A 25,530-nucleotide genomic window follows, 5' to 3' on the forward strand; every position below is an offset into this window, starting at 1 on the left:
ATCACCATCTGCAGTGATTTTGGAGCCCAGAAAAATAAAGTCTCTCACTGTTTCCATTGTTTCTTCATCTATTTCCCATGAAGTGATGGGACTGGATGCCATAATCTTAGTTTTCTGAATGCTGAGTTTAAGCCAACTTTTTCACTCCCCTCTTCCACTTTCATCAAGAGTCTCTTTAGTTCTTTGCTTTCTGCCATGAGGGTGGTGTCATCTGCATATCTGAGGTTATTAATATTTCTCCCAGCAATCTTGATTCCAGCTTGTGCTTCATCCAGCCCAGCATTTCTCATGATGTACTCTGCATATAAGTTAAATAGGCGGGGTGACAATAAACAGCCTTGACATACTCTTTTTCTTATTTGGAACCAGTCTGTTGTCCCATGTCCAGTTCTAACTGTTGCTTTTTGACCTGCATACAGATTTCTCAGGAACCAAGTGAGGTGATCTGGTATTCCCATCTCTTTAAGAATTTTCTACAGTTGCTTCCACTACTTAATTTGATAGTCATGCTGAGGAGCTGTTTTATAGACTCAGGAACTTGGTACAGTTTAGGCTAAGGAGATTGGCTCCTTGACCTTGTGACCACAGTTGATGGACCTAAATGCCCTGGATGATTGGGCTTTGACTGTACAGGAGCTTGAGTTACAGTTTACTAAGTATCACTATATGATTGTCAACACAGTTGTTCTTTCCTCTGTGGTGTGGGAACCTTAGCTAAACTGTCTCCTCAAAGAGACAATGTTGGCATTAAGGTGAAGCCTTTAGAAAGATCAAAGATATCAAGATCTTCTTTGGCAAAAATATTTTTAATGCATTTGAATAAAATATGTTGAGTGATAGCATAAAGCTGACTCCAGTTGCATGCAAGAGCATATTGAAAAGGGAACATTTATCTTCATTATTTTTTCTAACAGTTGCTAATAGAAACACATTATTTTGATTATTCACAGTTAAGAAGTTTGTGCATTGGGAATGATAATGTGTCTTGTCTTTGGATAAATAAGACATAATTTTTACTTTAAATGCTTATGTGGTGGAGACAGACACAGAAATAGAGAATTACAATATATTGTGATAAATACAATGTCTTGTAGGGGAACCTCTACTCAATTTGGGCATGTCAGGGAAAGCTTTCTAGAAAGTGGCCTGAGCTGTATAGATGACGGCCAATTCCACATGACCATATACTATCTATTTACAAGTTTTTACCTTCAGCCAGATTTTACTCTCTAGTTCACTGATCTCATTTCTAATGGATCACAGTCACAATCACAGAGAGGGACAGAGAACTAGATTTTTTTTTTTTTTTTTTAGTGTGTGTAAAGCAAGTAGTACACCCCACTGCCTTCAATACAATGTTTTTCATGAGGTCAGGCACTCAGCTCTCTTCAGAAATGAGTCAGGTAATCTCTGCAAAGACTTTAATCTTTGGACCAGCACTTATTAACTAGTCTCCCTAGTGCTCTAGTAATTGAAAGAAAGTTATAGCCTTAATGAGAATTTGTGTAGGTTGGTGCATGCTAATGGAAGAAAACTTAGTGAGTTTAAAATGATGTGTTTGGTACAGAGGAAAGTAATTTAAGAGTCAATTTATTAAAAGGGCACTATAGCCTATCAAGATTATTTACACAGTTAGGGTACAAAATGCAATTCCCCACAGATTCTAGTAAATTATATGAGGCAGATTTCATCAGCTTTCCTATTTTTAATGAAATATTTTCATTCCCCACCATTGATAGCTGCCTAAGTAAAAAGAATTTTGAATAACATTTTCATGTCTCTGATCAAAGTATGAAAGAAAACATTTTAGACTGATGCAAGAATAAATGTTAAAGAAATATTGAGCAGTGATTTTTAGAATATTTCCTAGGAAACCACACTATCCTGTTATTAACCCAATAAATGAACGATGCAGTTGATGTGCTCTGCTAAGGCATTAAAATCAAGAAGTCATCAGGTCTGCAAAGCTCTACAAAATTTAGGGAATGCTAACACTTTAAAAATAGAATTAGCTATATGCATCCCCATGAGGAACTGATGTTAATTTTTAAATCCCATAGTAGTCTTGTGCTAGATACCTTCAGTTCAAATATCAAAAACATCTAATTGAACGTCTCATTCTGAAACCCAAAATTAGAAATAGAACTACTTCAATGTTCTCCCATTTCAGAGGTGTTTTGAAAATGCTGGGAGGTGAGTGGTAAATATTTTTTAAAATTAATGTTTCACATACATAGAGCATAATAGTTTAATTTCCTGTGTAAGCACTAGAACAAATTCGTATTCATAATTTAGCACTAAAAATAGGTTCATAGAAAATCGAAAGTAGAATCTGTATTTCCTATTAGTTTAAGAAATTGGTAGACAAATAATGCTCCTGTTCTTGTACATATTTTCTGTCACTATCCCTAAATTTTCAACTATGAAAGCAAAGCCTTAACACAAAAAGACAATAAAGATTAGATATAGGAATTAGTAGAAAAAGTATAACTGCTACATAAAATTTAAATAATTTTTTATTTGCTAACTTTATACAAAAATAATAAATATTCTGTTATTTTAAAATTTTAATTTATGAGTTCAACATGCAAAAAACATTTTAATTTTATTCTTAACTATGTTCCTTGGGTGGAATGGTTGAGGCAGTGGGCTAGTTGGGTAGGAAGGGCTGTGGGCAAAATGGTGAAAAAAAATTTTATTTTATTTGGTTTAACTGACCAAGCTAAGAAGCTAATCATTTGCCTGAATTGCAATTTGTACCTCTGATTTTTTTTCCTGTTTTAGAATGAGAAATACATTAATTAAAAATAAGCAAAGAGAAAATAATAGCAAACTATAATAATTTATAACTTCCTAAGATTAATCTGTAAAAGGCCTATCATCTCACAAAGATGTAGAAAACACAGGGCCCAGTGGTAGATAATTATATCTGCTATGGGCAAGGGCATGAAAACAAGCATACCACTGAAGTGTAATCCAAGAGCTGGATCAACAGTTCCCAAACCTGATGATACATTACATTCACCCAGTCATGTTCCCAGACATTCAGATTCAGGGTGGTCCAGGTCAGCGGTTCCCAGTGTTTCATTTTAAAATCAAATTAGTAACTGAATCACTTTTCTCTACAGCAGAAATTAACAGAATTTTATAAATCAACTATACTTCCATAAAGCAAATTTTAAGAAAGACAAATAGTATGTGATCTCATTTATATGTGAAAATTAAAAAGATGATACACATGATCATATTTACAAAACAGAAACAGATTGACAAACTCTGAAAAGCGACTTGTGGTTACCAAAGGGGAAAGGCTGAGGAGGGGGATAAAGTAGGAGTTTGGGATTAACATATACACACTACTGTATGTAAAATAGATAATCAACAAGGACATACTGTATAGCACAGGGAACTCTACTCAATATTCTATGATAACCTACATGGCAAAAGAATCTGAAAGAGGATGAGTACATGTATAAAACTGAATCACTTTGCTGTATACCTGAAACTAGCACAGCATTGCAAATCAACCAATATACCTCAATATAAAAGAAAAATTAAAATAAACAGTAAGATAGAAAAAGAATTAGCAGCATCTGTAACAATCACCTGGGATGCATGTATACAAATTTACATTCTGGAGCCCTACCTCAGACCCACTCATCTGAAAGTCTAGAACAGAGACCAACAGTTTGCATTTGAATAAGCCCTTAAGGTGATTCTGATGCTCTGTATAGTTTGAGAATCTCTTTCAAACTGTGGTTGTCCTTAACCTTCTTCGATGTGTCATGGACATTTCTGGCAGTCTTGGTGGAACTTACCAACCTCTTCTTAGGTGCATATTTTTAAGTTGCAAAAGAGTAAAATACACATAATTTTGAAGGAAATTCATTTCATTGAAAAAGCTATCAAAGTGTTAAAAATATAGTATGGTATTATATATTTCTTTTTTAAGAGAGTAAATAAGATATGCTGGTGATTCTAATGATTGCTGCGCTATCATAAGTGATATTTTTAGAAGAATGTGCTAAGATCTGAAGATATGTATAATTTGTCTTAGTGACAAAATTATTGGTGCTGCTAATAATATTGTGGTTAGTCACCTACATTTGTAGCAGAAATAAAGACTGTGTTTCAATTACAAGTTAGTAAAAATAAAAATATCGTTATTTCTCCTCCAACTATAAACTGGCTACATGTTACCATGAATTGCTAGGGGCTCCATAGAACTCAGGCTGGAATTTTGGCTAGAGTAAGTGCCAGAGGTCTTGGTTCTTTCAAGAACACTGGATGATTCTCCTGCTACAGGAAAGTAGAACTGTCATATCAAAAGAACCCAAGAAACCTTGTATATTTGTTTCAGTAGAAAACATAGAAATTATACAAAACATCTCTGAAGTTTGGCAGTTTGATTTCATCTGGTATTAAAAACAAAGTTCAGTTCAGTTCAGTTCAGTCGCTCAGTCATGTCCGACTCTTTGCGACCCCATGAATTGCAGCACGCCAGGCCTCCCTGTCCATCAAACTAATTAAACACTTTTTCTCCTCCTAAGAACATGAGTGCTAAGTTGTGTCTGACTCTTTGCTACCCTTGTGGACTGTAGCCTGCCAAGCTCCTCTGTCCATGGAACTCTCCAGGCAAATATTCTGTTGTGGGCTGCTGTGTCCTCCTCCAGGGGATCTTCCCGACACAGTGATCAAACCCTCCTCTCTAACTTCTCATGTATTGACAGGTGTGTTCTTTACCACTGGCACCACCTCGGCAGCCCAACATGAATTCTTAGCTTCCCTATGTGCAGGTCAACTCTGGCTTATTCCAGGGGATTCCTCAGCTTTTCATTCTCACACTAGCCTCTTTTAACTTCTCTGGAGAACTTTTTCGCTCAGTAGATCAAAACAAAATTAGAGTTTAAAAAGACCACTATAAGTAGGACATCATTAAAATGGTATTTTTTTCTTTAGAAAAAAGAAAAAGAATCAAGGCTAAGATTTCAACAAACACAGGTTGGTATTATTGCTTGCTTGGGAAAAATTCATTCCTGATGTATGCTAGTAAGTATTTGAAAGAATATTATTGGAAAATAAAGGATTCTTTTATAAGAAATCATTTATTTTTATTAATTCAATTTAGGGAGCAAACTCTTTGTTGCCTTTAACTTTTATTTTGACTTAAACATGAATGGGTATTTTGCAACCCAGAGAAATTTATGGGGCAAGGAAATTGCTAAGAATATAATTATACACATAAAGAGACAGAATTTCTTCTGGTCAATTGTGAATCATCTACCAATAAATTTTCTGCAACTTAGTTGTCTAGTCTGCAAAAGCCTGTTGTAGAGGTGGGGGTTTTTCATTTGTTTTTTGTTGCTGTTTCTGCTTTTTTAATCAAAGGCTTTTTTTCTTCACTTAAAATTTTTACATAAAAATAACAAATATTATAGTTTTCCCCAAACCAAAATATCTTTCACCATTCCCTTAAATCCTGATGTTGCGGAGAGGGAGGGAGGTGTCTATATTCTAAAATAGAAAAAGATAAGAGCAGGAGAAAACTATCATTCCCTGAATGAGTAACAAAAGTTTTCTTGTTCATTCTGATGTTGTTGTTTAGCCAGCTGTAAGTCTTGTCCAGCTCTTTTGCGACGCCATGGACTATAGCCCACCAAAGCGTCTCTGTCCATGAGATTTCTCAGGCAAAAATACTGGCCTGGGTTGCCATTTCCTTCTCCAGGGATCTTCTCTACCTAGGGATGGAACCTGCATTTCCTGCATTGGCAGGGTTCTTTACCACTTAGCCACCAGGGAAGCTCCTTGTTCATTTAGCCTCCTTCCTAAAAATTATTTCCAACTGATCAAACAGTAAACAATATGCTATATTTTTTGAGGTCGAGGACAATTTTGGATTAAATTGATGAAATCAAATGGGATAATATACTCTTTTCTCCTTTCCTTTAATTGCACCTTCCTCTTTCTCTTACTTACTTTCTTCCTTATTTTTTTTTTGCTTTCATCCTCACTTCCTTATTCCCCTCAACTTTTCATCTTTATTTCCTTCCATTCTCTCTTCTTTTCTTTACAGTCTTATATTTTCAAAATAAACTGTATTGATTTATAACAGAGTATATGTGGTAAACTTAATACACTAGGAAAGTAAATAAGGTCTAAGAAAGAAGGAACCAAATCGATACAATATACAGGGTCAGCACAATTACTAATACATGTGTTTTAGATTTCCTGGAAATCCATGCCAGAAAGAAAACATTAAAAACCACATAACTTTAATTATGAGATAAGCTGAATAATACCAGTTCCATAGGAGGAGAAGGTGATGGCACTCCATTCCAGTACTCTTGCCTGGCAAATCCCATGGGTGGAGGAGCCTGGTAGGCTGCAGTCCATGGGGTCACGAAGAGTCAGACACCACTGAGCAACTTGACTTTCACTTTTCACTTTCATGCATTGGAGAAGGAAATGGCAACCCACTGCACTGTTCTTGCCTGGAGAATCCCAGGGACGGGGGAGCCTAGTGGGCTGCTGTCTCTGGGGTCACACAGAGTCGGACACGACTGAAGTGACTTAGCAGCAGCAGCAGTTCCGTAGGAAAACAGATTTCTTCTGAAGCTTCAATTCTAAAGGAAATTTTGCATGTATGACCTTAAAATATAGTAAGGCATTAAAAAGCAAGCACTAGTGTCAGACTTTATTTTTGGGGGCTCCAAAATCACTGCAGATGGTGATTGCAGCCATGAAATTAAAAGACACTTACTCCGTGGAAGGAAAGTTATGACCAACCTAGACAGCATATTCAAAAGCAGAGACATTACTTTGCCAACAAAGGTCCGTCTAGTCAAGGCTATGGTTTTTCCTGTGGTCATGTTTGGATGTGAGAGCTGGACTGTGAAGAAGGCTGAGTGCCGAAGAATTGATGCTTTTGAGCTGTGGTGTTGGAGAAGACTCTTGAGAGTCCTTTGGACTGCAAGGAGATCCAACCAGTCCATTCTGAAGATCAGCCCTGGGATTTCTTTGGAAGGAATGATGCTGAAACTGAAACTCCAGTACTTTGGCGACCTCATGCGAAGAGTTGACTCATTGGAAAAGACTCTGATCATGACTCGATGGACGTGAGTCTGAGTGAATTCCGGGAGTTGGTGATGGACAGGGAGGCCTGGCGTGCTGCAATTCATGGGGTCGCAAAGAGTCGGACATGACTGAGTGACTGAACTGAACTGAAGAAAATTTTATAGTAAACATGGAAGTGTATATCGTATACCTCTTGCTGCTGCTAAGTCGCTTCAGTCGTGTCCAACACTGTGCGACCCCATAGACAGCAGCCCACTAGGCTCCCCCATCCCTGGGATTCTCCAGGCAAGAATACTGGAGCAGATTGCCATTTCCTTCTCCAATGCATGAAAGTGAAAAGTGAAAGTGAAGTTGCTCAGTCAACTCTTAGCGACCCCATGGACTGCAGCCCACCAGGCTCCTCCATCCATGGGATCTTCCAGGCAAGAGTACTGGAGTGGGGTGCCATTGCCGTCTCTGGTATACCTCTTATTCAAAGATAAATAAACTGCAGGGACTGAGAAAACAATGTTACAACTGAATCAAGAATATACTACAAGGGATAAATATCATTTTATCCAAGGTGCTGTCCACAGAGATCCCATCTCCCACGATCGAAGTATCAGTTTTCTCAGCCATGTTTTTGGTTTTTAGTAGGAGGTACAAGGAGTTTGTCTCCTTGCAAATACCATTAATATGGTAGAAAGTGGCTACCAGACTGACCTTATCAATTTCTCTCTGGTTCTTAATACAGTAGCTTGTACAAAGGGGTAAATTGATAAGGGAAAGAAAATTTTTTCTATGGCACTTTTTTTTTCCTTTTGTGTCTCATGAAATTTTGAGTTGAGAGCAGAAAATCTAAAATTAATTAAGCTTACTTGTTTTCTAAGAGCTAACATATGGCTGGGTAAGTGCTAGGTGAGTTGTTATAAATGAATAAGCTATTTTGGTTGCATTTTGGTTACATGTGTCCAGTTCAGTCATGATGCTTATGGAATTGTCCATGAGTCCCCACTTTCCTAGTTGGATGCTTTGCAATCCATTGCCTCAAATTCCTTTCATTCATCTTTCCCCTGCCTATTAAAATGGTCTCTCCTACCTTCTGTCCTGCCAAATCGATCCCCCTCTTTCCCTCCAATCGAAAGGGAAGGCCCATTCTTCTCCTAAAACATTTTCAGACTAATCCCATCTGGTTCCATTCATTACTTAAACCTTTTGGGGTGTGAAATGAGCTACAGTGCCTGACTGCAGCATTTGCAACATTTGTGATTCTTTGCAGCTTTAGTGAGTCCAAAAGCTTAAAACATCCCTACCTAAGCTCCAGCTTCAGGGAGGAATTCTTATCACAGTATACACAGTCTAAGGAGGGAGACGAAAGAGAGGAAACCTACAAGGGACCTGAGCAGAGAGGCAGAAGATTTAATACTGTGCAAGACACCTGGGGATAGGCTTCTTTTTCTCACTAGAATTCCTCTCTGAGTGTATTTTTATACTCCATATATGACCTCAAAAATAATAATGGTGGGCTGCATTTATATGCTTCTTTTCTCACAGAGAATAAGGTTCCCCTGAAGCCAGGGGAGCCCTTTGAGGGTGCACAACGTATAAAAATGGTAATAAAGTCTTAGAAATAGGCAGTCAGGAGGCATTACCATGTCATCAAGGTGATGCTATATGGATGCATTTTTATGTGGCACCAAACTGCAGTTTTCAAACAGTTATGCAAATATGCACAGAGTTATCTAAATCTGCAGAGCTGGGACCTTTTCAGAATTAAAAAAAAAAAAAAAAAGCAAACTCCAGTTGTAATCTTGACAGAATGCCTCTCAAAAATGAACAACTAGTTTTCTTGCAAAAAGGAGATTGAGTCAGGGAGTGCCTCAGTTACATGCTTTAATTAAAGAACTGAATATAATATATTCTCAGCAGTTCAATTTCTCAGTTCTGAGACTTTATTTCCATGAACCAAACAGTGACTTAACATATGGTTGCCAACCTTTTATTTTGCCAAGAATATTTTAAATGTATCCTCATTATCTCCATCATTTTCTAAAATAAGAAATAGTTTATCATAAACTTCCTCTGCTGCTTATATTTTGTATATTGTGAATACCAATTGGAAGACATCGTGTTTGGTTTGTAAAAGGTGAATTCAGCTTGGCAGGGTTTGAAATGCAGGTACTCTCTCTCAAATTAAATTCTAACTTTTAATATCCAGCACCGATGCCTGGAAATGTTTGTATGAACCAATGGGCTCTATATACCACCCTTAGGTTGCTGATATCAATATTTACAATAAAAATTAATTATGTGAGTACTTTAGAAGTTTTTTCTAAAAGAATGTTTTACCCAGTTGTTCTGAGTAACCCAAAACAATCTACGTGCACCATTAACTGCAGGTTTTTTTCTCATATAAGGTTTGAGTTTGCAAATTTAGAACACAAGCTTAGAATACAAGGTTTATGCGTGTCATTTTTTCCACATACATACATAATCTATTTTTCTTAGCCAGCTATTGAAAACATAACTATGAAATGGTACTTGAGAATCCCAGGTAGAACATTCAGCATTTACTAAATATTCTTCGTCCTTAAAGCTTTGCCTCTAGTCTTCCTTTCTTCTAGGATAGGCTTGTGTTAAAAATGTAATTGAAAATCCCACCACAGTGCAGCGCCAGTGGTAGGTGTGTGATGAACAGGTATTAGATTAAACACTGATTTATAAATAATTTTCAATATTTTTTCAATTTCATTTTGCTTAGACTTTGCTTTGAATTTCCACAGAAGTTAATACATCTCCTCAGGATCTATCTTTAAAAGACAATTAAGCAATAGACTAAAAGCAGCCAGAGACAAAGGAAGCCTTAAATCCACAACCTCAATGTGCATTTTTAATGAATAACTCTTCTGAATGTTCCCCCATGTAGTCACAAGTGCTGTCAAGTGACAAAACTAAACCAATTCAATAACCAGTGGATGTCCTTTATTCAAGGGGAAGGACTTCCCCCAGTGGCTCAGTGATGAAGAATCCACCTGCAGTGCAAGAGACGCAGGAGATGCAGGTTCCATCCCTGGGTCAGGAAGATCCTCTGGAGAAGGAAATGACAACCCACTTCAGTATTCTCGCCTGGAGAATCCCATAGACAGAGGAGCCTGGCAGGCTACAGTCCATGGGGTTTCAAAGAGGCAGACATGACTGAGCACACACATACACATGCATTCAGGAAAAAAATAGCCCATAGATTGGAGGGGACAATGCCTCACAAGCGGTGTAGCACTATTACTAAGGGATCTGGGGCAAGAGTGAGTTGAATGTTAGAAGAGGCAAGGGAGAAATAGGGTACCACTGGCTAAAAGGCCAAGGATTTCCTTATAGCCTTACAGGCTACCAGGTCATATTTTCTGGGGTAAGGTGAGTCAGCTAAGGCAGAAAGTGAAGAAGAACTAAAGAGTCTCTTGGTGAAAGTGAAAGAGGAGAGTGAAAACACTGGCTTAAAGCTCAACATTCAAAAAACGAAGATCATGGCATCTGGTCCCATCACTTCATGGCAAATAGATGGGAAAACAGTGAAAACTGTGGCTGACTTTATTTTGGGGGGCTCCAAAATCACTACAGATGGTGATTGCAGTCATGAAATTAAAAGACGCTTCCTCTTTGCAAGGAAAGTTATGACTAACGTAGACAGCATATTAAAAAGCAGAGACATTACTTTGCCAACAAAGGCCCATCTAGGCAAGGCTATGGTTTTTCCAGTGGTCGTGTATGGATGTGAGAGTTGGACTGTGAAGAAAACTGAGGGCTGAAGAATTGATGCTTTTGTACTGTGGTGTTGGAGAAGACTCTTGAGAGTCCCTTGGACTGCAAGGAGATCCAACCAGTCCATCCTAAAGGAGATCAGGCCTGAGTGTTCATTGGAAGGACTGAGTTGACGCTGAAACTCCAGTACTTTGGCCACCTGATGCGAAGAGCTAACTCATTTGAAAAGACCCTGATGCTGGGAAAGATTGAAGGCAGGAAGAGAAGGGGAACAACAGAGGATGAGATGGTTGGATGGCATTACCAACTCAATGAACATAAGTTGGTTAAACTCTGGGAGCTGGTGAAGGACTGGGAGGCCTGGTGTGCTGCAGTCCATGGGGTCGCAAAGAGTCGGACACGACTGAGAAACTGAGCTGAGCCAGCTAAATCTGAGTTGGAGGATTATGACTGGTGTTACATTTTCTTGACAGTGAAGCACTTCCTGTAAGTGCAGGTTGACTTAGATTTAGATTAGTAACATGGACCAGGCCCCTGGGTGATATTCATTTTGTGGATCCTGATTTATGAGTTAATTTATCAGTGCCTTAAACAGATTGCTTAGGTCCATCCATTTTGTCACAATTGGCAAAATTTTATTCTTTTGTATCCATTCCTCTGTTGATGGCCAAATAGGTTGCTTCCATATTTTGGTTATTGTAAATAATACTGCTGTGAACACTGAGGTGCATGTATCTTCTTAAGTGAGTGTTTTCCTTTTCTTTGGATGTCTTTATTCCTGTTTTCTTTTCTGAGCTATAACAACTATATTTTATATAAGTCTTTAAAAAAGATAATTATTCTTCCCACATGGAATGAATATATTAAACTTTAGCAATAATAGTACTAAGACTCATTTTCCCTTCGGTAAATCCATTTTAGATTTTATTAAAGGACTGCTCATTGATTTGTGTGCTTCAGTTACTTTCATCTGTTTATAAAATGAAAGTGCAAGTGCTGAATTCTGGGACATTACATAGGAGTTTCATTGTTCCAGCTTTCTGTTCAGTGGATGAAAGCTACTAGACACTTTCAGTGTCTTTAAGGTATTGTCTTACCTGAAAAAGAGAGGAAATACCCTCTCCTTATTTCTTTTCCTCTTACTGATCATAATAGCCATGAGTCTTCCTTGGAAACTCCTCTGTGTACAGAGTTAGGAAATGTTCAGCATTGACTATCGTCCAGGGAATACACTGGACCCTCTTTTAGAGAGGCAGTGGGCAAGTCCATAATGATATTCCAAAAGATAGGAACCACATCATCTTCCTGCCAGCCAGGAGGAGAGAGCAGGTACCAGGATGTCTCTAGCCTAAAGGCATAGTTTATATGAAGATTGAAATCTAGAATAAATAAAAGGCAGGAAAAATATTAAAAACTCAGAAGTTAAAGTTTCCAGCCTAAGCCTAGGAAAGAGTGGATAATTAAAATAAATCTTCCATGAAGGCTCACAGTTGACAGAATGGCTATAATAGGCTTTCAAGGACAACAAAAGCCAGTAACTTAATATCTTTTGTCACATAAAGTTGGGTAGCCCATTCTGGCTTGCTGGTTGACACTCAGAAGTCCAGGCTACATACTCTGTCTTTTAGAACAATCACACGGCTTATGACTTTAAATTAAGATGCTTATTAATAGGCTTTGCATTGAATAAAATATCAAGAACAGAGCGACTAAAATAAACACTCATATTTTAAAAAACCTTTTTCTGCAAGTAAACCTTTTTCTGCATTCTTAGACAATGTGCATGTTCTTAAAAGGTGAATTACACTCAACAGGAAAAAATGTTTAATAAATTATGGTGCAGCAAGTCTGTGAAGTCGTCATTATAACTGACCATTATGGAACTTTCTGGACAACATAGAAAAACTCAGATGACAAACTCAGACACTCAAGCGATGTGTGCACTGATCTTAACTCAGTTAAATAATAAATATGAGCAGGCAAATAAGAACTAGAAGTATTATACAAACATCATCGTCCAGTGTATTCCCTGGATGATAGTCAATGCTGAACACTTCCTAACTCTGTACACAGAGGCGTTTCCAAGGAAGACTCATGGCTATTATGATCAGCAAGAGGAAAAGAAATAAGGAGAGGGTGTTTCCTCTCTCTTTCAGGTCAGACAATATCTTAAAGACACTGAAAGTGTCTAGTAGCTTTCATCCACATTTTATGTCATTGTGAGTAATTCTTCTACAGATCTATAACATCTTTTAAACATTAAAACACTTGAAGTTGAATATTAAAATGTTAATCTCTTTGTCAGAAATTTGATAGTTTACTTCAATGTCCACAGCACTAAATAACTAGTAGTCTAATTTATGTTTTTGTTTGTTTGCTTGTATTTTTATTTCGTTCCTGGGTTTTTCCCTAGGACTGGAAACTCATCCATGCCAACCTTTTCTACTGGAGGTGGACCATTTGTAAAATTAAACACAGCACCTAATGGCAGCTTAATACTAACGCCAAGGTAGGTTACAAAATGCATTCTTTGATTAGATGTACGTGGACCAAATAATAGATTTCAAAGCCATTCAGATTTTGAAGCCATCCCATACTGGCCATATAATTTTGAAAGATATTTAACTTTTTGGTATTCAGGTAATCTCAAGAAGTATCTAATCCATCCTATTGGATAACATTACCTAATCCATATATATGGTAAGATAGTCAAATGAAGTATTGTCGTGTAACTAGCACCCAGAGATTCAAAAAGTTTTACATCAATATCTTTTTTATCCCTACTCTTGGATTTTAAAAAAGTAAATCCCATAGACAGGCTTCCCTGGTGGCGCAGACGGAAAAGCGTCTGCCTGCAATGTGGGAGACCTGGGTTTGATTCCTGGGTCAGGAAGATCCCCTGGAGAAGGAAATGGCAATCCACTCCAGCACTCTTGCCTGGAAAATCCCATGGACGGAGGAGCCTGACAGGCTATAGTCCATGGGGTCGCAAAGAGTTGGACACGACTAAGCGACTTAAATTGTGAGAGTTGAGATAAATAGGTACATATCAGACTAAACAGAGTGATGCCATTATGTATCATCAAAAGAGAAGAGAGAAAAACATAAGTCGTGGTATTCTTTTTCCTAGCAAATGTGTTCATGCTAAGTTGCTTCAGTTGTGTCAAACTCTTTGTGATCCTATTGGTTGTAGCCTATCAGGCTCCTCTGCCCATGGAATTTTCCAGGCAAGGATACTGGAGTGGATTGCCAGGAGAGTTCCTTACCACTAGAGCAACCTGGGAAGCCTCTTCCTTGCAAACAGAACATGGATATTAACTGAAGGAATCCAGGCTCTAAGTCGTGTCTGCATTTCTCTTTTACCCTTTAAAATTAGGTTTGCTTTTACTCATGTTTTAAAAGCAGCATCTTTCCTGTATTCAAATATCTGTTTTAGCTTAGATTATGTCATTTCTTCTGTTCAGGCATGAATGATAACTTCAGTTATTAACTAATTAATTTGATTGGCTTCAAATTTTACAGCTCCATTAAAGGCTAGCTTGAGGGTGGGTGGCATCACGGACTCGATGGACGTGAGTCTGAGTGAACTCCAGGAGTTGGTGATGGACAGGGAGGCCTGGCGTGCTGCGATTCATGGGCTCGCAAAGAGTTGGACACGACTGAGCGACTGAACTGAACTGAACTGGGGGTGGGTGGAGAAAGTTACTTTAAGAAAAGACTATAACTACAAGAATTTAAGATATTATTGCTGGTACATTAGGTTGTAGTTTTTGGTTTAATGTATTATATGGTGAAAAGTGAAATTATATAATTATTCAGCTGTTCATGAAAAGTTGCCATTTCTGTAAGTTCAACCAGTAAAACAAATGTTAAACGAGTACTTTTAGCACCAAAGTACTTTGCAGTTGAATATTTTATATGAATGCTTGCACAGCCTTAGCTGATATTATTAGTCTCATCGGGGATGAAGCAAAGAATCTGCAAGATCTCCTTTCACAGATTTCCTTTTTATAAGTCATGTCTAAATTTATATTACCATTACAGATGTTGAGCAGCTTGTATGTTGAGAATGCCTCCCATTTATATTTTACAAACATTTAAGGATGAGTTAGGAAGCAAGGGAAAAATACTAAATATTTTCATATTAATTATATGCATGTTTAAAATAAGAACTAGGTTATTCTATGCTTATCAACAAAATGGCAGTATCATTGTACATTGATGTCTCTATTGTATGTAGGTTTGTGTTATCTGAAAGAGATACCATTTATAGACAGAGATATTTGAAACTTTCAGTATATCAGTAAGCCAAGACATTCTTAATCTCTTTCTTGATTAGCCACGTATACTGGGTTGGCAGGAAATCAGATATATTTGCACTTAGTTAATTTATTAATATATTTATTTGTTTTTTGAAGAGACAGGTTTATTGCCCCATGTAATGTAATGTTTTGAAAATGCTCTTTCACTAGTGGTCATAATAAAAATATAAGAAAAGGAAGAAGATATCAAGGAGGATGATTCTTCTAACTACGGAAGCAACTTGACCTGAAATAACTGGAAAAGTAGAATTGCGCTACTTCCAGTACTGGGTTTCCTTTTTCTTTGTCTGGTAGTCCTAGACATAAGCAAATTTTGATTTTATACATATTGGTTGAGAATGTGTTCTAGATACAAGATGTAGAGTGCTTATCAACACTTTGCCCCTCAGTCGCTCAATCACGTCCAACTCTTTGAGACCCCATGGACTGTAGCCTGCCAGGCTCCCCTGTCCAGGCAAGAATGGAATTTTCCAGGCAAGAATACTAGAGTGGGTTGCTATTTCCTACTCCAGGGAATCTTCCTGACCCAGGGATCAAAAATGCATCTTCTGTATCTCTATTACAGTCTGCATCTCAGTTAAACATTACAATGCTACAGAGGGTATTTCCAGTTCATATAAAACCTCTGTGACTTAGGTAGTACTTCTGTACTCTAAGGTTAAGGAAACAAGCCTGGTGTTGATAAGTGATTTGGACACTTTCACAAAGCTGGAGGCAACATGAGATTTTAAGCCTTCCACTTTCCATTCTACCCTCCTATATTGTGAATGCTCCAAGGCAGCATATTACTTTAAATAGCAGTTTTAGAAAGGAAAAAGAAAGAAACAGGGCCAGTGTTGTTGGGCAAATATAGGAAGAGAATTTAGTTCACTTTGTCAACACAGCAGATACAGACATCCATTTGTATCCCAATGTTGTCCCACTGGACTGGGAGTAAGACACAGCATCATGGCATTGCCTATTTTCCCATAGAGGGGAATAACCTAGTTCTCACTCCAGGACCGAAGACCAGAACAGTTACTCTATTTTCTCTAAACTCTCTAGATATACCTAGACAAATGGACTCACTGCTCACTCTGACTGGAAGTGAAGCCTCTTACTGCTCTGTTCTGAGACTACATACGTGCTTGTGTATGAAAAGTTTGATTAAGCAAAACACGTGAAGAATGAGGTGCTAGTTCACTTTAATTTTCTGGTTAAGTTAGCCAAAATCGGTTAAGTTAGCCAAAATCGGTTAAGTTAGCCAAAAACTTTTCTGTGCTTGCTGAAAAGAAATCCATCCATTTTATACAAACAACATAACATTAAGTATTGCTCAACACCTAAGAATAGAAACCATTTTGAATATCAGTTTTTATTGATAAGTATGGTAAATGTAGTAAGTTTGGATGAAACAGGACATCATCATGGAAAATATCTTAAAAACTGCTTATCTCCTAACCCTAGGTGGATAACAGAAGGAGAGTTAACTGAGGCTTCTTCTTTGGGGAATGTTAGATGCATACTGATACATCTACAGAAAGTGAAATTTGCTCAGTCGTGTCCAACTCTTTGCAACCCCATGCACTATATAGTCCATGGAATGCTTTAGGCCAGAATATTGGAGTGGGTAGCCTTTCCCTTCTACAGGGGATCGTCCCAATCCAGGGATCAAACCCAGGTCTCCTGCACTGCAGGCGGACTCTTTACCAACTGAGCTATCAGGGAAACCATATAGATACATCTATATCTAGATAGATATACCTACATGCACATTGCTTATTAATAAAATATACATTTCCTTATATTTCAATTGAATATGTCTACTCTAAAGAATTTGTCCATTAGACAACATGAATGCCTGTGATCAAATACTTACCATGTATGTTCCAAAAACATTGAATTGCTCTGATTGTATTTATTATCTCACATGGATCTTGGGTCATGTTTCATGTTTTTTGATTTGGTCTTTTCTAAAATTTCAAGCATCTAAACAATGTGCACAAGAGATTGTATAAATATTTAAATAGAAACTTAAATTACATACATATGTGTGTTTTATTATAAGCGATAGCTACATAGCTGCATCAGGAAAAAGTGTTGGCAAGCTCTTTAATTCCTTGTATTATACTGATCTCTAGTGGTTGGTAAGTATAACATTTTAAAACAATTTTTCTTTTAATCTCTTTAAACGAGAATTCTTGGCTTTGAAATAAGTCGGTGTCCAAATATTTAAACAGGTAGTGAGTTTTTAATTATTTATGCCTGCACTTTAGGTGCCTGTTTACACATCTGTCTCCTTTGAAGGTAGGACCTATGATTTATTCATCATTGAATTCTGTGAATAAGTACACAGCCTCACACAGTGTTAGGCACCAAGGCATATTCTGTGTTATAGAATGATGAAATCCAAGGTTGATTCACAGAAGCTAACAGTAGGCATGGTTTATAGAATACTCATTCTGTATAATGCACAATAGTAATTCCATTGCAAATATTTCTTTATTTCTCACAAAACTCCAATAAGGTACTATGCCCCAATTAATGGATATTAAAACTGAGCCTTGGGGATATTGAGCAACTTATCTAAAATCACCTGAGTTGCAGAGTTAAAGGTTCAAACTCAGCTTTATTTGACTTTCAATTGAAGATTCTTTGCTGTGCATTTCAACCTCCCTACATTTTGAGTATGATATATTTAAAAGCCCATTGTACTAAAGAGAAAAAATAGGATAACCTATAATACTATGTTTTGTTTGAAATGTTATGTGCACCATTTTTTAAATATAGTTGCTCTTCTATTACAGCCAACAGTGCTTAGAGGATTCACTGATTCTGCTACAATGTAACTATAAATGTAAGTAAATATTTCCTCTTGTTCTCCTTCAAGCCTTCAGTTTAATGTCCTGGAGTCCCTGTCACCTTAAATTATTTTGTAATGGCCCATTCAATTTTCAGGATCAGAGGAAATTCACTGAAACTAACTAGAGGCTGTTTCTTCAATTATCTTAATAGCATGTGGGAAAAAACTGGTGACTCGAGAAGTTAGCCCAAAGATTGTTGGAGGAAATGACTCCAGAGAAGGAGCCTGGCCTTGGGTCGTTGCTCTGTATTTCAATGATCAACAAGTCTGCGGAGCTTCTCTGGTGAGCAGGGACTGGCTGGTGTCGGCCGCCCACTGCGTGTACGGGTGAGTGTGACGTCACTTCCCCAACAAGGTGACCCTGGCAGACCCTGTGCATCCCATTTCAGGCAGCCTCCCCAAATCCTCCCAGCAGGGAAACGTCCCCACTGTTTATAACACTATAATCTGTCCAGTAATTTTCCCATGAAAGTCATGTATAAAAATAAAGTACAATTAAAACTCATTTTCATTAGAGTCTTACATCAAGTATTATGTTTCCCACATACATAAATATTGAAATTTCCACTTATTCACAAGGTAAGCATTTTTAAAGGTATAAAATGAGCTTTTACCATATAATTTGTGCTGGTTATCAGTCATTTAGAACAATATTCATTGTCATTAAGTCATCAGTGTCAAAAAAAAAGCATGTATCAATAGATCTGGAGTTACAAACTAAAAAGTGTGCTCTTTGAAATTCATATGTAAGCACCTTGCTGTGAATTAGCTTAAAAAGGGTTCTTTAGTTCTCAAGTCAGATCTGTTTTGATGCTGGTGCTGCTGCTGAGTCGCTTCATTTGTCTCCCACTCTGTGCGACCCTATGGACTGCAGCCTGCCAGGCTCTTCTGTCCATGGGATTCTCCAAACAAGAATGCTGGAGTAGGTTGCCATGCTCTCCTCCAGGGACTCTTCCCAACACAGGGATAGAACCCAGGTCTCCTGCATTGCAGGCAGATTCTTAAGCGCTAAGCCATCACAGAAGCCCGTTTTGATGCCAACCGTAACTAAAACTTAGAACTAAGAATCAACCATGTCTAATGTGCTTCTTGTAGTATGATTTTACAAAGTACATGCGGAATTCTAGGATTTGTCTTCTCCCTGTAGAGCAGCCATCCTTAGAGCAGTGCCTCAGGAGAAATGAAAGTGGATGGAGGAGGTAGAAAATACACATCAATATTCCTGGGTCCAAGAATGTGTTAATTTCTTCATCTACCTGAAAGATGTCACCTCTTTATGTAATTATACTCCAACATTTCTGAATTAGGTCAGAAAAAGGTAGCTTCCTCATAGATTCCTGAGACCTCACAAGGGTGATTTCCTGCCCCTGATTGAGTAGGAGAGGCCTCCAGGAAATGACCTTAACTGTGAGGGTTAGAATGAGCTGCAAACATCCAGAATCTCTAAGTGAAAAAGTGCCGTGTGTGTGCAGAATGAAGGAGACAACTGCTGTTAATCAGGTTAAAAGACTAACTTTGTACAAACACAGACACTGAAAGTTCTTGGCTGAATGGAGATAAATCAACCACAAAGGCAGTCAAAATTGTTTGGAAGACACGGAGACCCAGGGAGAATGAGTATTAATGAATTGAGACTAATGTGAAATACCCATCATACCAGAATGAGAGCAATCTCACAGCAAGAATGCTGGGAGCCTTCTAGGCTAGTAAGGACCCTAATTTGTAGTTTGGCCAATTACCTTCATGAGGGCTCTCCAAGGTACTGTCTGCTTCTAAAGTTCTCAGAGTCTGTGCATTACACTCTGTATCTGGGTGACAATACTACAATCTCTCCCATATCTAAACTGTACCCTGACTTTGCTGCTTCTTGATAACTCTATTTTAATCTTTTTTTTTCCTACCATATCATAAAAAAATAAAAAATATCTGTAGTAGTCAATTTTCCCATTCCCTGCCTGCTAAACAAGACTTCAATCTTTACCTACACATGCTCTATGCATTGGGCATGTCACCAATGGGTGACCTGTATCCTAACTATGTTACAGGTGAAAGGTATCTTTAGCTGGAAATTCAATGTTTTCTGCTGCACCATAGGTAGTTCTTAGTAAGAGATCAATCTCCTGTATTAACGTCAGATTTGGTAAATTCATCCATTCGATATTCTTGCAGAACATATGTTTTCTAAATATCAACCAGCCTTGCCATGATGTTAATGACATCTTTCAATTATCTACTTTACAGCTGTACTTATTTTGGGTTAAGGATACCAATAGCATCTTTTGAAACCATGAATACATGAAGGAAATGGGAAAACATTTTCATCTAATATAAACACATGTTCAGTCATACAGGATATAAAATGACTTTTCATACAGTTTTAAATCTGAACAAAGGCAAGCAAGTGTAAGCTGTAATAGAATTGTGATGGCTCAGACTTTTCCTCAGCAACTTTGCATTGTTCACACTCTCCTTAGCCCCTCAGTAGCATTATATCTCATTCTTTTTCAGTTGCCAGGAGTTTTCTTGCTTTCTTATGTATATCTCTAACCAAGAAAGTTTCTGATATTATTTCAGAGAGTTTTATCCAAGAAAACTATTCTTATAAATATGCTTATACTGACTCTGATTTTTAAAACTCTACTTATACAGCAAAAAGTATAATTTCTTAATAAAAAGGAGAACCCAAATCAGGAAACTTACTGAAACTAAACCGTACAAATAACCTGTACCTGTGTGCATGTTAAGTCACTTCAGTTGTATCCAGCTGTAGCCCACTAGGCTTCTGGGCTCCTCTGTCCATGGGATTCTCCAGGCAAGAATACTGGAATGGATTGTCATGCCCTCCTTCTGTGGATCTTCTTGACCCAGGAATCAAACACTGATCTCTTATGTCTCTTGCATTGGCAAGTGGGTTCTTTAACACTAGAGCCACCTAGGAAGCTAGTGACCTGATCTGACCTGACCACGATGTAAATCTGCTCCAGGAGTTTCCACCTATGGATAGTTAAATGCTTTAATTGAAGAGTTCTTCTCTGTCTACATTTGTATGTTCACACCCCCTTTCCCATCCCTCAGCTTCAGTATTCCTGAATGTCACTAAATTTCCCTGTGCTTGTTCCATTTCTCCTTTACTATTGTGTCTGTTTTTTTTGTTTTTTTGTTTTTGTTTTTTTTTTTTTTTGTCCAACCTTAAAAGAGATATTTGAAAAGTATGAGCCGAATTTGCTCTGATTTAAAGACAAGGTGGACTTCAACTCAGAGAATAGGATTTTGATCCGACCTATGGTACTAACTGAATGAAGGGTACTTATGGTACTGACTAAAGGGGAAGCCCCCTTGTGGCTCAGATGGTAGAGAGTCTGCCTGTAGTGCAGAACACCCAGGTTTGATCCCTGGGTTGGAAGATCCCCTGGAAAAGGAAATGGCAAACCACTCCAGTAATCTTGCCTGGAAAATCCCATGGATGTAGGAGCCTGACAGATACAGTTCGTGAACTCGCGAAGAGTTGGACACCACTGAGCGACTTCACTTTCCCTTTTACTCTTTCAAGGCACTGACCTTGTGTGACTTCGAATCAATCTGTGGGTTTCAGGATCTCATCTGTAGAGTGTCCACAGAATATCTACCTCCTAGGGTGATTGCCAGGGCAAAATTAAGATGCTGCAATGCTTTTGTGAATTAGACAAATGTGCAACAAAATTTTTATTATTCCTGCTCAGGAAATGTCCTTGGAAGAAGACTCTAAGTCTTACCCACGAGATATTCAGCACATTTATTTTCTACATTTTTTATATTGATATAATTTTAGACATGCCCCCAAATTGCAAATAATAGTACAGAGAACTCCTGTGTACCTTCACTGACATTTACCATTTGTTTACATTTTATGCTATGAGAACTTTCTCATTCTTTCATTCCCTCCACTTTGGAGAAATATTTGTTTTCTGAATCATTTGACAGTGGGTTAAACATGTGCCTCTTTACTCTGTGTTCTTTGTTTTTTTTTTTTTAAACTAAGAACAAAAATATTTTCCTACATAATCACAGAAAATCATGGAAATTAACATGCACGCAATACAATTATCTAATTAACTAACACAGTATATATTTACTTTTGTCAATTGTCCCAAATATGTTTTTTAGAACATTTGTAGCTTGTATGTTTTCTCCACCCAAGAACCAATTAAGTATAAGGCACTCAATTTGATTGCAATGTCTCTTTCATCTTTAATCTAAAACAGCCTTTCTGTCAGCCTTACTATCTTTGTCTTTGTCAGTCTTTTTTTCTTGTTTTTGATATCTTTTTAATACAAGCAAGTTATTTTATAGAAAGTCTTTATATTTGGGGAAACCCTTCAAGCTTGCTCCCTTGTTGGTCTTGATATATCCCCATTCTTTGAGAACTTCCTTACTTTCTGGCAAAATAAAAAGTTCCAGGTTCATCTTGTAGTTTCCCTGCCCTTGCCCTCAAATTAAGCTTTCTATAAGAAACCCCAAATCCATTCAGCAATTTTAGTTCCTTCTACATTTAAAAAATAATATCGTCTACAGGCCTATAGTTGTTGGTATGCCCTGATTCTAGACCCTCTCAGTGGGCATATCTCTATACTCTCACAGCTCTATAAATATGAACTCAAAATGGAACAATTCAAATAAAACACAATAGAATACATTTCAGTCTTTTCTCCTTCCATATTTTTAACTCATCTCCAATTATGACAAAGCTTATTTATGCTGTCTACAAAATAACTATGGATTTGCTCAAGCTTAGAATGGAAAAGTAGTTTGAAAATTGTGAACCATAGCACTGTCTAAAGCAACCAGAGTTTAACATTGCTTTCATTTTTTCCCACTGACATATGCAAAATGCCTAATCGTAAATGTCTAATTTGATTAGTTTTAAAAATGCATATGTCTGTGTGACCACACTCTCATCAAGACATAAAACATTTCCACCACCTGGGAATTCCTCCCTTACCGCTTCCCAGTCATCACCATCCTTGAAGGAGACTCCAGAAGGGACCACTGTTCAGTCTGGGTGGGTCACTCATTTATAATTTACAGTATGGATCACATCTATTGAATAGACATCTATTTATGATGAAATTCCTGGAGGAGGAAATGCACCCCACTCCAATATTTTTGCTGGGAAAATCCCATTAACAAAGAAGCCTGGTGGACTACAATCAGTGGAGTCACAAAGAGTTGGACACAATTGAGCGACTGAGCACAATAATGAAATTACCATTGACAAGAAGCCTCTTGTCAATCTTCCATTCTTTAATTTGCTCTCAGAGATGATCAAATGCACCATATGGATTACCTCATTTCTCATTAAAACAATTTATTGAAACAGGTGTTAACATTTCTGAAATAGATGATTTCATAACCAGGTGTTTTGGTGTATGACAAGAAATACACACTACTATTTATGCTTTATTTAGTGCTAACTTAATTTAACTTATAGTGATAATAAAACTCTGAAAACCAACTTTTTAAACAGTATTGACTACAGTGAGCAATAGTCATTCAGTCGTGTCCGACTCTTTGTGACCCTATGGACTGGAGCCTGCCAGGCTCCTCTGTCCATGGAAGTCTCCTGGCAAGAATACTGGAGTGGGTTGACATTTCCTTTTTCAGAGAAACTTCCTGACCCAGGGATTGAACTCACGTCTCCTGGATTGCAGGCAGATTCTTTACCATCTGAGCCACCAACATTAATTAATTAATTGATACTGCAATTACAGTTTAAAATTTGGATTCTTTTTAATGCCTCAAACAGATAGATCTAGGACACAGAATCTACCCAAACATAATGTTTTAAAAATTATTTCATTTCTACTTAAACATACTCTAAAAAAATATTGTGGGTTTAGTTTCTCTATCTACCTATTCTTATGGTTTTATGAGATCAGCTAATAATAAATTATCTCCTTCAGGTTGCAGAAATCCTGTTACACTTTTTCAAGATTTTAGTAATTTGTACAGATCAAAAAAAAATGAAGAGTATTTTCCTGAGCCAGTAGGGATGTCAAGATTAGTGACTTATTGGGTTTTGGTTATGGCATGGATCTTGATTCCTTTTCTAAGAGATGCCAATTTCCAATCTGTTGTCATCTACTTAAAGTCACCTTTGGCCCATATCATATAACTCATTTCCTTCATAGTATTCTATCAGCACTACTTTTAATAACATACTTTCATTAACAGGTAACTTATTATTAGTCCACTCAGAAGTTTTATTTCCTAAATGTTTCAGTATCTGATCTCCGAAGCTACTTCTACTTTGAGAATGAATTCTTCATCTTGGATGGCATTACTGTGTGCTCTCTTCCCTTATTTATTTTGTGTAATCACGTGTGCTGATCTGGCTTGATCTGCACCTCGTCTCTCTACCTGGCTGATATGTGTAACCACTGGTTGTGCTCAATCTTTCTGACTCCTGGATTGCATCGTTTTTCATGTATTGCTTCAGTCGTTTTTTGTTCTGCTTTTGGCTTCACTGAGTCTTCATCGAGGTGTGTGAGTTCTCTATTGTGGCCCACAGGCTTAGTTTTGGGCTCCTAGTTCCCTGATCAGGGGTGTAACTTGTGTCCCCTGCGTTGGAAGGAAGATTCTTAACCACTGGACCACTAGGGAAGTCCCAGGGAACGCTTGCCTGTGCCAAGCACTGTTCTAAGTTTTAGGGATAATAATGTTCACAGACCAACAAAGTTTTTGCCTGAATGATGCTAATATTACAGGGTAGGGAAGAAAACAGAAACACTGAGAAACCTTTCTACCACTGTTAATCAGGAAGTGATTGATGGTGGGGTAGGAACAAGATATGAGATGTAAGCAAGACCATATCCTAGGCCCTGGGGAGGAATCCGTTGACTGCGGTAAGTGGGATGTGAGACTGTTTGGAAGGCGGAAGAGTGACCTTGTCTTGTCAGGTATCTGTGTAGAGATTCCACTGCTGAGGGGAGCAAGGATAAAGTTGGGAGAACCAGTCAGAAAGAAACAGTGGTGGCTCTAAGATTATGTTAGAGAAAGCTGGACAAATGTCTGGATCTTATTAATATGCTAAGACGCTGAGAGTCTTCTCTTGTTGCTAGTGATCTCAGAAAGTGAAGAGGAACTAAAGAACTTCTTGATAAGGGTGAAAGAAGAGAGTGAAAAAGTTGGCTTGAAACTCAACATTTAAAAAAAAAACCTAAGATCATGGCATCCAGTCCCATCACTTCATGGTAAATAAAAAGGGAAAAACCAGAGGCAGTGACAGATTTTATTTTCTTGGGCTCCAAAATCACTGCAGACAGTGACTGAAGCCACAAAATTAAAAGATGCTTGCTCCTTGGATAGAGAGCTATGACAAACCTAGATAGCATTTTAAAATGCAGAGACATCACTCTTGAGAGTCCCTCAGACAGCAGAGATCAAACCAGTCAGTCCTAAAGGAAGTCAACTGTGAATATTCATTGGAAGGACTGACGATGAAACTGAAGCTCCAATAGTTTGGTCACCTGATGGGAAAAGTCGACTCATTAGACAAGACCATGATGCTGGGAAAAGTGA

General features: G+C 37.7%; 1 protein-coding gene across 1 annotated transcript in view; it reads left to right on the forward strand.

Moving 5' to 3' along the window:
- TMPRSS15 (transmembrane serine protease 15) overlaps window positions 1–25,530 on the forward strand; it is a 156,076-nt gene that overhangs the window by 110,296 nt on the left and 20,250 nt on the right. Inside the window, exons 20-22 of the mRNA XM_042230017.2 lie at window positions 13,223–13,318; window positions 17,918–17,967; window positions 18,126–18,300. Of these exons, the coding sequence (XP_042085951.1) occupies window positions 13,223–13,318; window positions 17,918–17,967; window positions 18,126–18,300 (321 nt within the window). The remainder of the gene's footprint in view (window positions 1–13,222; window positions 13,319–17,917; window positions 17,968–18,125; window positions 18,301–25,530) is intronic.

Source organism: Ovis aries, chromosome 1 (assembly GCF_016772045.2).
Source record: "Ovis aries strain OAR_USU_Benz2616 breed Rambouillet chromosome 1, ARS-UI_Ramb_v3.0, whole genome shotgun sequence".
Classification (NCBI taxonomy): Eukaryota; Metazoa; Chordata; class Mammalia; order Artiodactyla; family Bovidae; genus Ovis; species Ovis aries.